Below are 13,816 nucleotides of genomic sequence, written 5' to 3' on the forward strand. Positions count from 1 at the left end.
CCCCTTCTCATTTCCACTTTGCTTGCCACTTCCTTGCGCTGAATCCTGTCCTCGGTGCACAAAAGGAGACATGAGCCTATAGAGCTGTCAGTCAACCCCCCGCCCCCACCCCCCGTGCCCTTCACCAACGGAAGATACACTTTCAATTAAAGCCAGGGAGATAAGAGCTGAAGTCAAGGAGACATCGGAGTCAGATAATTTTATGCAGACAGTGCAGAATGAAACAGAACTGCGGTTACAGCCAGCTGCTGGGAGCCTCCTTGGCTGCAAGGACCGCAGCCATGTGCCAGGAAATGTTGATGAGGCCACGCGCTTTTTAATCTCTTTTATTTCTTTATTGAAATGTCTGCAAACTAGGGACAGAGAAACCCGAATTCCGGCTTTGCTCAGTTTCTCTTTTTGCCAACCTTAACGTTAGTTTCATCTTGCACTGTACGTTTTAAAGGCAGCGCAAAACCACGCACATTCTCATTTGCATTTCTCATCATCTACACACAATCTTGACACTTTCCCCTTCACTGCAGCTTTTGCAAGCAGTTTTCGGTAACTGCTTGCATTTTCTATTCGTGAAAATTTTATTTTCACAAATAGAAGCATTTTTGTGCAGGGCTTTCCCTAAAACGTGCACTTTAAAAAAAAATTGGTGAACTGCACCGCAAAATTTGCAACAGTGTGAATATTGAAGTATAATTGCGTTTCGGTGCGTGTGTTGGTATGGGAAGTGCAAATTAGGTAAATTCGCATTAAAATGCAAATTAAATTAATTGTTCCCCCTCCCGATTGCAAACGTCTGAGCCAACTCCTCTCAGCATGATTCAGAAATGGGTCACCAGCTGCAAGGATTTTTGGAGAACACTTGAAAAATGTTGGGTCTTGCTCCCAAGAGTTCTAAGTTGACTCATAATAAGGCTGGCTGCACTCTATCATATTGGCTTATTCTTGTGTCTATTTTTGTTCAAAACCATTGCGGCACAGATAGAGCTAAAGGAAAAATATGCCCTACACCAGTCTTCCCCAACCTGGTGCTCTCCAGATGGTTTGGACCAATTCCCATCAGCGGCAGCCAGCATGACCAACGCTTAGGAATCCTGGGAGTTCAAAACATCTGGAGGGGTACTTTGTAGGGGAACGCTGCCTTTCACACATGCAGAACCTAGTTTTCCACTTCAAGCGGCAGAGGAAATAACATTTAACTTCTGATATATCCAACGTTATGAGCTGGGCACATTTGTATCCAAAAACCATCACTGAAAGATACGGTGGTGATGGATCACCTGTAAAAGGAAGAGAGATGGTTCTTTCTGAGACAGTTTGCTGCTCAGTGGACTGTAGTGGTCTCCATACCTCCAGTGCCATGGAAGGAGGGGGGCCTACTACCCCACGGTGTAAAAATATGTAGAGGGCTCTCCTTGTTATTGCAGTGTGACTCCTTCACACACCACCAGTAGGAAATGATAAGCTTCAAACTTTATGGGAAGAAGCCACACTGCTAGTCCTCTCCATGCCAGTGTTGCCTCCTCCACAAATTAAAGGAATGCTGGCGTGAAGGCGAAATGGCTCAGCTGTGAGTTATGTAAAGGACCATCTCCTTCCCTACCATCCTGTCTACTCCCTAAGATCTGATGGAGGGGCTCATCTCTGCATCTCAGCTATGGGTTACCTAAAGGACCATCTCCCTCCATACCACCTTGTCTACTCCCTAAGATCTGATGGAGGGGCTCATCTCTGCATCTCAGCTGTGGGTTACCTAAAGGACCATCTCCCTCCATACCACCTTGTCTACTCCCTAAGATCTGATGGAGAGGCTCATCTCTGCATCTCAGCTGTCGGTTACCTAAAGGACCATCTCCTTCCATACCACCTTGTCTACTCCCTAAGATCTGATGGAGGGGCTCATCTCTGCATCTCAGCTGTGGGTTACCTAAAGGACCATCTCCCTCCATACCACCTTGTCTACTCCCTAAGATCTGATGGAGGGGCTCATCTCTGCATCTCAGCTGTGGGTTACCTAAAGGACCATCTCCTTCCATACCACCTTGTCTACTCCCTAAGATCTGATGGAGGGGCTCATCTCTGCATCTCAGCTATGGGTTACCTAAAGGACCATCTCCCTCCATACCACCTTGTCTACTCCCTAAGATCTGATGGAGAGGCTCATCTCTGCATCTCAGCTGTGGGTTACCTAAAGGACCATCTCCTTCCATACCACCCTGTCGACTCCCTAAGATCTGATGGAGAGGCTCATCTCTGCATCTCAGCTGTGGGTTACCTAAAGGACCATCTCCTTCCATACCATCCTGTCTACTCCCTAAGATCTGATGGAGAGGCTCATCTCTGAATCTTAACCACATCCAAGGTGAAGCTGGTCTGGACTTGTGTAAGAGCCTTTCTCAGGAAATAGAATCATAGAATAGCAGAGTTGGAAGGGGCCTACAAGGCCATGGAGTCCAACCCCCTGCTCAATGCAGGAATCCACCCTAAAGCATCCCTGACAGATGGTTGTCCAGCTGCCTCTTGAAGGCCTCTAGTGTGGGAGAGCCCACAACCTCCCTAGGTAACTGATTCCATTGTCGTACTGCTCTAACAGTCAGGAAGTTTTTCCTGATGTCCAGCTGGAATCTGGCTTCCTGTAACTTGAGCCCGTTATTCCGTGTCCTGCACTCTGGGAGGATCGAGAAGAGATCCTGGCCCTCCTCTGTGTGACAACCTTTTAAGTATTTGAAAAGTATTTGAAGGGTATTTGAACATTGTTGAGCTGGAGAAGGTACAGAAGAAATGTACAGGGGGTAGAGCATGGCCTGGCTGGGGATGATGGAAACTGGAGCTCAACACATCTGGAGAGTACCAGGTTGGGAGGGCTGCCGTAGAAGTCGCCATACTCACTTGGGATTCCTGAGACAAGCTTCAATGGCCTTAGTACTCGGACGGCTCTCAGAGTCCGCAGGTCAAATTGGGTCCCAGCTGTGGCCAGAATCCTAATGAGAACAAGGGGAGAGAGGAAAAGAGAGACTATATTATGGGTTCAAGTGGGAGGACGTTGGATATTTTGGATAACCTCTTCATTATCATTTTTAAAGCTACTGATTAGCTTCTTGAATCAAGAGAAGGGCCTCTTTAAAATTCAAGGGCAGTTTAAGGGAAAGGATGTGCTTTTCTGCTAAAACCTAGAAAATAACCTGTGGCGGAGGTCAGAGAAAGGAAGGGAAAGAAAACTTTTGAGGGTTAAAGAGGCTATAGAAATTTATTTCCTGGCTAGAGGTAAAAGTGTGCTCTGTTTTAATCCAGAGCTGGAAAAGACTTGGATCACAGAGTGGAAGTTTTTCATTTATTTTATTTATTTATTTTTGCCTGCAAACAAGCAAAATGGGGCCCATTCTGACAGTGCTGATTTGAAGCTTTGTGTTTTTGTGCAACCTTTGTAAACTGCCCAGAGAAGCTTCGGCTATAGGGCTGTATATTAGGGTGAACAACTGTCAGGAATTCCCCGGATTTGTCCTGGTTTTTGTTCTTTCCATGGTGTCAGGGGGGATTTTCTATAATTTTCAATAATGTCCTGGAATGACACACCTTCCTCTTTAAGGCTGCCATTAGCATGGCAGGAGGGAATGACATGCTTTCTTGAGGCACATCATTCCCCCACCCCGAGCTCCAATTGAGGTCTTAAAGGGGAAAGTGGGTCATTCGTGGACATTATCGAAAAGGCCCCAATTGGAGTGGATGGTGGTGGTGCAGAATGAAATCCTTTCCCCTCCTCCACTCCAATCGGGTTCTTTAAGGTGGCGGGAGAATAACGTACTTTCTGCAGGACTCAGAAAGCTGCCGCCCCCCCACACACACACTAGGTGTCCTCTTTTTTGGTTTCCCAAATATGGTCACCCTACTGTATATACTGTAAATGAAATAAATAAAGAAATATTATAATATGAGCTTCTGGGGTAGGATTAAAAACAAAGTGTTGCAGTCTGAAACGGCTCATTAAACTCGGTGTCAACTTCAGCCAGAGCTGGTGTCCTTCCTCTGGAGAGCCGGAGCCGGTTGGGTTTGAGTGAGCTCCGTGTTTTTGCTTACTAAAATTCTTTTTGTGCACGTATTTTCTTTTTCTTCCCACCTTATGTACTCTCAACTTCAGCCACGTATCCGTGCGCCATGCAAACAGATGCAAGAAACCGCGCAATCCTCCACAATGTTAAAGGCTCCATCTGCCTTCCCCAACCTGGTGCCTTTCAGATGTGTGGACCATGTAGTATTTATGGTTTCATATATCAGAAGAACTTCCTACAGCCAGCATACGAAGAATAACCTTTATTTCAAGTGAGTCACGATACATACAAAAACTGCCTCTCCCATGTCAGGTGAATGCATTTATACAAATCACTAGAACACTCACTCAAGTCAATTAACCCAATCAGCACACAATCATTACAGTCTGGGGATGATGGGAGTTGTATCTCAACACATCTGGGGACACCAGGTTTTACAATACCGGCTGCGTTCATTTACCCTGTCCTGCTCTGCTTTAAAAGCCAAGATCCTTTTTATGCAGAAGACAGGAAAACAGAATCCTATAATCGACTAGCAGCCGTTCAAATGGAGCCTCCTCACCGGTGCGCAAAATGTCAGACTAGGTGCTGCCTGGCACCTTCGTGTTCCTGTATGTACACTAGAGACCCCTACATGTAATATATAGTGACCCAGTGAAGACTGATGAACCCTAAAAAAAAAATTAAAAATCCAGACGAAATATTTAATAATAATAATAATAATAATAATAATAATTTATTTCTTACCCGCCTCTCCGATTAGATCGAGGCAAGGAACAACAGCAAGCATAAAATACATAAAATACTAGTTAAAAACCAAGTATACACTGTTTAAAAACATCCTAAAAACATCCTAAAATATCCTAAAATTCCACTGGATAGGCCTGCTGGAAGAGATCCGTCTTGACAGCCTTCTTGGAAGCTAAAAGACTGTCAATTACATTTTTATACCGCCCATCAGCCAAAGCTCTCTGGGCAGTGCAGAACCAAAAACCATAAAATATTACAAGTACAACATTAAAAAGTTAAAAGGGCAATATAAAACCAGCTACATTAAAAACCAGGGAAAGCCTGTGTAAAAGGTATGTCTGCAGGAGGCATTTAAACGTTATTATTATTATTATTATTATTATTATTATTATTATTATTTATATAGCGCCATCAATGTACATGGTGCTGTACAGATTACACAGTAAATAGCAAGACCCTGCCGCATAGGCTTACAATCTAATAAAGTTGTAGTAAACAATAAGGAGGGAAAGAGAATGCAAACAGGCACAGGGAAGTGTAAACAGGCATCGGGTATGGTGAAGCTAACAGTATAGAGTCAGAACAAACTCAATATTTAAAAGCTATAGGGAAAGGGAGGGTCCTCCGGCGGGTGGGTGCCACCACAGAGAAGGCCCGCCGCCGAGGTTCTTCAATGTTGCTAGCATGAGGCTGGCACCTCCCAAACTATGCCCAGGAGACAGGGGCCAGGAAATGAGGACTGTCCCTGGTCAACAATTGGGCGGATGTAGCCATGACATCAGGGCCTGCACCAACACGTAGCATGCTCAGACAGCTACCCAAGGTCCCATCTCCCTGGCCTGGCCTGACTCTCACACATTTCAAATAAAAACCCTAGTCCCTTGTTCTGGACAGCATTGGGCGGCTGGGCCTAACTGCTCTCTTTAAATTCCCACAATACCCATGACATAGCATCACCCAAAGGTATTGTGGGAAACTGGAATGCTGCCTCCCAGTGGGGCCATTTTGATTTCTTACCATGCCCTGAAGTGACATGATGTCTGAAGCACTGTGGGAAATTAAAAGGGCAGCTCAACCCAGCCACCCAGATCTGCTTAGGACGTAGCTGTGGCTGCCTGCCATCATGAGCTAAGCTAACCCAAACGCCCTCCCAGAACCTGGATGGGAAAGGTGGCACCATCTGGTCCTTTCCGTAGGCAGTACAATGTCTTGCGACGGCCCTGAAGGAGCAGCTGGGCAAGGGCCTCTGAGGACTGGCAGTGACATCCCTGCTGGCCAGGGGCCTTGGCCGATGCCCAATGATACCAAACCCTGGCTCTGGCCCTGATGCTTTTGAGTAAAAGCTGGAGATGAGCAGACAGGCCCATCTCAGTGTGACCCCCATTCAGTGTCAATCCATTCAGTGCTCTGTTTTCCAGTGGTTTCGAATTCATAACAAAAACTGGGAGCATATATATATATATATATATATATATATATATATATTTAAAAAAAACAGAAAGGAAGGACACGAAAGCATGAGCTATCGAAGCTGCTGCGCAAGCTGCTGAAAGTAATTTGAAGCAATAACTATCACACTCGGAGAAATCTCATTTTGAGCTCCTGTCCTCCTGCCAGCCCTTGCTCACTTTCTTCCCCGCATTTAATTGCTCATTTATAAAACATCGGATGCCTGGCAGAAGGAAACACTTCATCCCAAAGTTAATCATCAGACCTTCCCATCAACGGCGCAATTGGTCTCTCTGGTGGCTCTCGCGGCGAATTTGTTCTGGGGTGTTTTTTTTTTTTCTGCCAGGGACCCTGCCCGGTCTGGGCGAAAGAGGCTTCCCAAACTCCCAAAATTTAGCCTGAAAGATAGACTGCAGAGGCGTGACAGCTGGATGCAGAGGTGGAAACTGTTTTGCAGCTGGATCGTGGAACCATAGAATTGTACAGTTGGAAGGGACCTAGGAGGTCATCTCCTACAAGACCCTGCTCAATGCAAGATCAGCAATGCAGGAATCAACTACCGCATCCTTGACAGATGTTATACATCCACCCTCTGCTTAAACACCGCCAGCAAGGAGAACCTGCCTCCTGTGGCAGTCTCTTCCTCTGCCAAACAGCTCTTATCATTCAGACCTTTCTCCTAATATCTAGCTGAAATCTGCTTCCTTGCAATTTCCACCCGTTTGTTCTAACGCTGCCCTCTGGAGCAGCAGAGAACAATTAATTCCATTCCATCTTCAGGCATTTGAAAACCGCTATTAGGTCTCCTCTTAATTTTCTCTTCTTCAGGCTAAACATACCCAGCTCTTTTCGCCTTTCCTTGAGGGCTTTGATTACAGACCAACACAACATTCCAGTCATCGTTTTCTGGACATGCTCCAGCCTGTCAATATTGCTCTTCAAATTGTGGTACCCAGAAGTGGACACAGTACTCCAGTTGCAGCCTGACCCGTGCAGAATCGATCCCTTGCAGTTTGGAGGCTACATCCTGTCCTATGTAGGGATGGGGAAACTCAGTTTGGAATTGTCTTGGCGTTTATGAGCTCTCTCAGAAAAGAAAAGAAAAAGGTTCCCAGCATCTCCTAAAGTGACAGGTCCTGTCTTATTCTGCTCTTCCATTAACATACCTGTAGAGCAGGAGACCTGCGGACCCTCCAGATATTGCTGGACCCCGTCTACACTTGTCTAGATGAAACGTAACAAGTTGGCAGAGATGACGTCAGCAGTCACGTGATGCTGTTGTTGTTACGTTTCTTCTGACTTTTAAAACCGTTCCACTTTCTGTTAAAATCGTTTTAAAACTAACAATGTGCCCCAACCTTTCGTTGTATTCAATGCCATCTTTCAAAGTCATGTCTCGTGACCATGGTCTTTGCTTCCTGATTAGGACGTGAGGGCTTTTCTAGGGGAGGGAGAGCTGGCACAACGCGACAAGGGGGAGGGGGAGAGGGAGGGAGGGCGGTGAAAGAGGGGACAGAGGTTTAATTTTTTTAAAAAACCACTTATCTTTCGGGGCGCACGTGGCCCCTTTAAGACGCTGCAGGGCTTCCCTTGTCCCTACGCGTCGCCCCGCCTCCCTGCTGGCTTATCCCGGCAGGTCTAGCTCAGAGTCACCGGAAGAAGGAGGTTTACTTCAGAGCTAATGAAGAACGTTCTAAAGAAGAGTGTGCCCGGGTAAAACGATAGAAGAAAAGGTATTTCGATTGACTGGGCTCAAGTTGCATTTTGTAACGTAGCAAGGGAGGACGCAACAATGCACTTAAACAACGGTGTAATGAATAGTGTAGATCCTGCCTCTGTGACCACCACTCAGCGAACCACGGAGACCCGCCCTTTCGGGTTCCACCACACAAGCAAACACACATATATACACACACACACAAACTTTTGGAAAAATAGAAAGAAAGCTGTACTACTAGCATTGCTAATAGTGAGGCCCACCCCTGAGAAATCTTGGAGAATTTCTCCTCCCACTAGAAAATTTGATGGAACGCCTCGCCGCTGCCATTTCTCTGCTCACAGTTAGGGTGGAGAATTTCAAGATACCATCTGCACAGTGCACACCGCTCTAGCTACATGGACTAATGACCCAATCAGCATACGGCTGCTTCATGCGGTCAACTTGTCCACACCGGCAGAGCAGAGATGGACCTCAGGGGAAATTGAGAAGGGCGTGTAACAAATGACAACTCGGCTTCACTCGCCAGGAGACACACAAGTGCAGGCAACTTGAAAATCCAGGCGGATCCATCTCAACAAATCAGGTCTAACGTAGACCCTTAAGTACATGGGGAAAACTAGTAATTACTTGCGATTCCCAAAATGGATTGGTGTCAAAATGACATCATGCGCTTTCAGAAGTACAAGCGCAGGAGACAAGGATAAAAAGCAAGATGGGAAAAATATGTTTAATATCAATATATCGGATAAGCAATGGAAAGATGTATGTGTGCGAGGTTCAAAGCACTTTGTGCATGTAGTGCCAAGGGAAAATTTCTGTAAGGCAACACATTTGTGGTATTTAACACCTCAAATGTATAAGGGTGCAATCCTATGGTCCCTGGCGATCATCACAGAGACCATAGGATATTTGGAATTCCCCTTCCTGAGGCCATAGACACTGCTGTGACCTTGGAGGTGGGGGTGGGCAGACTAACAATATAAAAGTCAGAACAAAGTCAAGTTTTAAAAGCTTTAGGAAAAAGAAAAGTTTTTAGCTGAGCTTTAAAAGCTGCGATTGAAGTTGTAGTTCTCAAATGTTCTGGAAGAGCATTCCAGGCGTAAGGGGCAGCAGAAGAAAATGGACGAAGCTGAGCAAGGGAAGTAGAGACCCTTGGGTAGGTGAGAAACATGGCATCAGAGGAGCAAAGAGCACGAGCGGGGCAATAGTGTGAGATGAGAGAGGAAAGATAGGAAGGAGCTAGACAGTGAAAAGCTTTGTAGGTCAACAGGAGAAGTTTATATTGGATTCTGAAGTGAATTGGAAGCCAATGAAGAGATTTCAGAAGTGGAGTAACATGGTCAGAGCGGCGAGCCAAGAAGATGATCTTAGCAGCAGAGTGGTGAACAGAAACCAATGGACTGATGTGAGAAGAAGGAAGGCCAGTGAGAAGAAGGTTGCAGTAGTCCAGCCGAGAAATAAGCAAAGCATGAACAAGAGTCTTGGCAGAAGAGACAGACAAAAAATTACGTTGGAGATGTAGCCAGGATTTTGCAGATCTCAGACCTACATGGTAGGCCTGCAAATTTAAAAGATTGGATGGATGGATGGATGGATGGATGGATAGATGAGATAGATAGATAGATAGATAGATAGATAGATAGATAGATAGATAGATGTACAGGGTATAAAATCCCTTTGGATCCAATCGCTGTATTATTAGGTAAGATAGATGGATGATTGCAAACGTATTGATTTCAGCTTGGATTCTAATTACAAAAATTGGGTGGGTCGGGAGACCAGAAGTGCCATCTCTAAAGGTATGGCAAATTAATATTTGGCCTACAGTATTAATAAATACGATCTCATCCTACTGAAAAATATGGGACGAGCCTTACAATAAAAGAAATCTTTAGATCAATGGAACAAATTTATTCAGTCCTGGAGTCAAAAAAGTAATTATTGGGATGTAGGGAAAGAGGTCTTAGAAGTAGTTTAACTGCTATATTTGAATATAAAATGTTTGACTGGAAAAAGCAAGAGAAGTATTGACTTGAGAAATGGATTTCCCCACTTTTGCAATTGCCTTTGCTTATTTGTGTTAAATGATATTATTTAATGTTTTTAAACGTTAACAAAAACAAAGTAGTTTTCACCTTTACCAGGAGCAGGTCTCTTTAAAGTTTAATGTGTCTTAATTTAAAAGTAACAAGACCAAACAACTCCAAAATACTTTGCGTTACAACAGGAAACAATATATTAAGAACATCAGAAGAGCCCTGATACTGGATCAGACCAAGGGTCCATCTAGTCCAGCACTCTGTTCACACAGTGGCCCACCAGCTGTCGACCAGGGACCAACAAAGCAGGACATGGTGCAACAGCACCCTCCCACCCATGTTCCCCAGCAGCTGGTGCACACAGGCTTACTGCCTCAAATACTGGAGATAACACATAACCATCATGACTAGTAGCCCTTGATAGACTTCTCCTCCAGGAATTTATCCACCCCACCTCCCTTTTAAAGTCATCCAAATTGGTGGCCATCACTACATCTCATGGTAGTGCGTTGGGGGTGGGTGATTTTCCCCAGCTACTGTGATGATTGCAGCTGAGCTCAGAGAAGGGGGGAGGCAGATGACACCAGCATCCTTGCTAACCAAAAAAAGTCCCTGTCCTGCGTTTCTGTGAGCCCTGGTTCTACTACACCACTAATATTGTCAGCATGGTCCACCTGCCACGTCTGTAGGTGTGGAATGCAGGAATTTCAAGTCCAAGCACATTCAGAGGGCCACTGGTTCCTACCCCAACTTTGACAGTGGAGGCTAGGGTGACCATATGAAAAGGAGGACAGGGCTCCTGTATCTTTAACAGTTGCAATGAAGAGGGAATTTCAGCCAGTGTCATTTGTATGCCTGCAGCACCTCTTCATCACATCACTAAAAGCTGCAGGAGCTATGCTAGACTGACTAGATACAAAAGAGGGCAGGGCTCCTGCAGCTTTAAGTATTGTAATGAAGATGGAATTTCACCAGGTGCTGCATGCATACAAATGACACCTGCTGAAATTCCCTCTTCATCACAACTGTTAAAGATACAGGAGCCCTGTCCTCCTTTTCATAGGGTCAGCCTAGTGGAGGCAGCATTTGAAGAACGGAGTCCGTTGGCTCATAACTCATGCTGTTGGCCACTCTGCTATATGAACTCCAAGCGTCCAGCAAACAGCTTCCGAAACCTGACCCCTATTGTGACATAAATCCACAACAGAGAGGGGCCCTGACAGCCACCTTGCTGGGGGCAGAGCTCAAACCTGGAGCTGGCCCGATCTTGAACACTAAAAAATAATAAAGCACCAGATCATCATACATATAATTTAAATCAGTCCTTTACTCATAACATCCCTAAGTTTCAGACACTCAAAAAGTCCTCTTGGGGGGTGGGGGCAGGTTAGTTACATCTTTTCATAACTTAAAAAGGCAAATTGTCTCTGATTGACTGAGGGACAGTAAAAGCTCTTTACACTCCCAAATTCAGTCTTCTTTGAAAGTGTGAAGCACCCTCTTGTTTTCAGAATTGCTTCAAGTCAAGCAAAATCACCTCTTCCTGGAGAACGGAGGCTTTTAGAAAGAACTTGTGTTCTCATTTCCCATCCTCTTTGGTTTGTGCTGTCACTCGCAAATTGACATAACAAGAGACACACCGATTTGAACAAAAGCTGTTTCGGCAGCTCTATTGTGCCCATCTTGAACAGGCTCCAGGTAAAGCTGAGCTGAAACGGCTTTACCTAATTTCATGTTCATCTTGAAAAGTGCCTCCGATTTTCTAGGTATAGCAAACTTCTTCACATTGTTTCAGTGGTATTCTTCACCATGTGCCATTTCGCTTCCTCTTCTTTGCCCTCCCTTTACACAGCTTCATTGTCCACAAGCCTGTCTAAGCCTATTGGCTGTGTTAACCCACATGATTTTGACAGTGAAGTCAATATCATCATCATCTTCAACATCACCATAATCTCAGGTGTTCAAAGCTGAATACGCTCTAATTTCAGTATAATTTATTATTGCATTTATATCCCGCCTTTTTCCCTCCAAGGAACCTAAGGCGGCATACATAATCCTCCTCCTCTTCATTTTATCCTCACAACAACAACCCTGTGAGGTAGGTTGAGCTGAGAGGCTGTGACTGGCCCAAAGTCACCCAGTGGGTTTTCATGGCTGAGTGGGGGACTAGAACCCGGATCTCCTAACTCCCAGACCAACGCTTTAGCCACTACGCCACACTGGCTCACCATATATATGGTGTCCCTCTCCAAAGGTCTGTAGTGCTGATGTCACTATCAATGCTTATTGGAATATTCGTGGCCAAATCTACACATGCAGGAGAAGGAAGGGGTGATAGAAAAGGACTCCACCATTTCAGACTGTGATTGGATGGTGCTGCTTTCGGATGCTCTCTTATGCAAAAAAACTCCCTGCGTGCAGAAAAGTAGCACAACAGGGAGAGGAAAATACCAGAACCCTTCTCCCTAGAGTACTAAATGTTATTTACTTTTTAACTCAAAGTAGACTTTAAAAGAAAAACAACCTGGGCAAATATTCAAACATGATATTCCTCACCTGCTGCCCACTCTACCACTTCAGAATTCTGTACCAGTCTTTCCCTTCAGATTTTGGACCAACTCCAATCAGCTCCAGTCAATGGTCAGGAATGCTAGGAGTTGTAGTCCAAAATGTTTGGAGGGTACCAAGATAGGGAAGACTGTGTAGACCTGGCCTTAGAAACTAGCATATACGCCGCACCCTAACTTTGCTCTTTCCTGAGTTCCATCGTGAGTGGGGTTTTTTTTTAATCAAACAGGGAATATCAAAGGAAGAGATCAGAAAGATCTTCAGGAAGCTTCTATTCCCAGCTGCCCCAATGAGCAGGAACTTCAGAGCATGAGCCAAGCCTAATTGGAAATCTCTGCAGAATGGAGCATGACTCTGGGAAACAGTCAATTCCAGATAGCAGAAGTCGTGTCTGTGTGTGTGTCTGTGTGAGAGAGAGAGAGATGTGCAGAGAGAGAGCTTGTTTCCACAGTACTGCTTCGTCATTTACTTAACTCTCATTTGTCATTATCAGAGAGATTCTTTTCCCAATCTGGTAACCCTTGGAAACAACTGAAAAGGAGGAAGCCATGTCTCTCCCCCCCCCCTCTCTCTCTCTCACACACACACACACACAGGTACGTATATAGAATCCTAGAATAGCAGAGTTGGAAGGGGCCTACAAGGCCATCGAGTCCAACCCCCTGCTCAATGCAGGAATCCACCCTAAAGCATCCCTGACAGATGGCTGTCCAGCTGCCTCTTGAAGGCCTCTAGTGTGGGAGAGCCCACCGCCTCCCTAGGTAACTGATTTCATTGTCGTACTGCTCTAACAGTCAGGACGTTTTTCCTGATGTCCAGCTGGAATCTGGCTTCCTTTAACCTGATCCCGTTATTCTGTGTCCTGCACTCTGGGAGGATTGAGAAGAGATCCTGGCCCTCCTCTGTGTGACAACCTTTTAAGTATTTGAAGAGTGCTATCATGTCTCCCCTCCATCTTCTCTTCTCCAGGCTAAACATGCCCAGTTCTTTCAGTCTCTCTTCATAGGGCTTTGTTTCCAGACCCCTGATCATCCTGGTTGCCCTCCTCTGAACACGCTCCAGCTTGTCTGCGTCCTTCTTGAATTGTGGAGCCCAGAACTGGACGCAATACTCTAGATGAGGCCTAACCAGGGCCGAATAGAGAGGAACCAGTACCTCACGTGATTTGGAAGCTATACTTCTATTAATGCAGCCCAAAATAGCATTTGCTTTTCTTGCAGCCATATCGCACTGTTGGCTCATATTCAGCT

General features: G+C 45.3%; 1 protein-coding gene across 1 annotated transcript in view; it reads right to left on the reverse strand.

Annotated features, from left to right (window-relative positions):
- Positions 1-13,816, reverse strand: part of CACNA1B (calcium voltage-gated channel subunit alpha1 B) — a 292,665-nt gene that overhangs the window by 212,951 nt on the left and 65,898 nt on the right. Inside the window, exon 4 of the mRNA XM_063144790.1 lies at positions 2,884-2,975. Coding sequence (XP_063000860.1) covers positions 2,884-2,975 — 92 coding nt within the window. The remainder of the gene's footprint in view (positions 1-2,883; positions 2,976-13,816) is intronic.

This window comes from Elgaria multicarinata, chromosome 19, assembly GCF_023053635.1.
Source record: "Elgaria multicarinata webbii isolate HBS135686 ecotype San Diego chromosome 19, rElgMul1.1.pri, whole genome shotgun sequence".
NCBI lineage: Eukaryota > Metazoa > Chordata > Lepidosauria > Squamata > Anguidae > Elgaria > Elgaria multicarinata.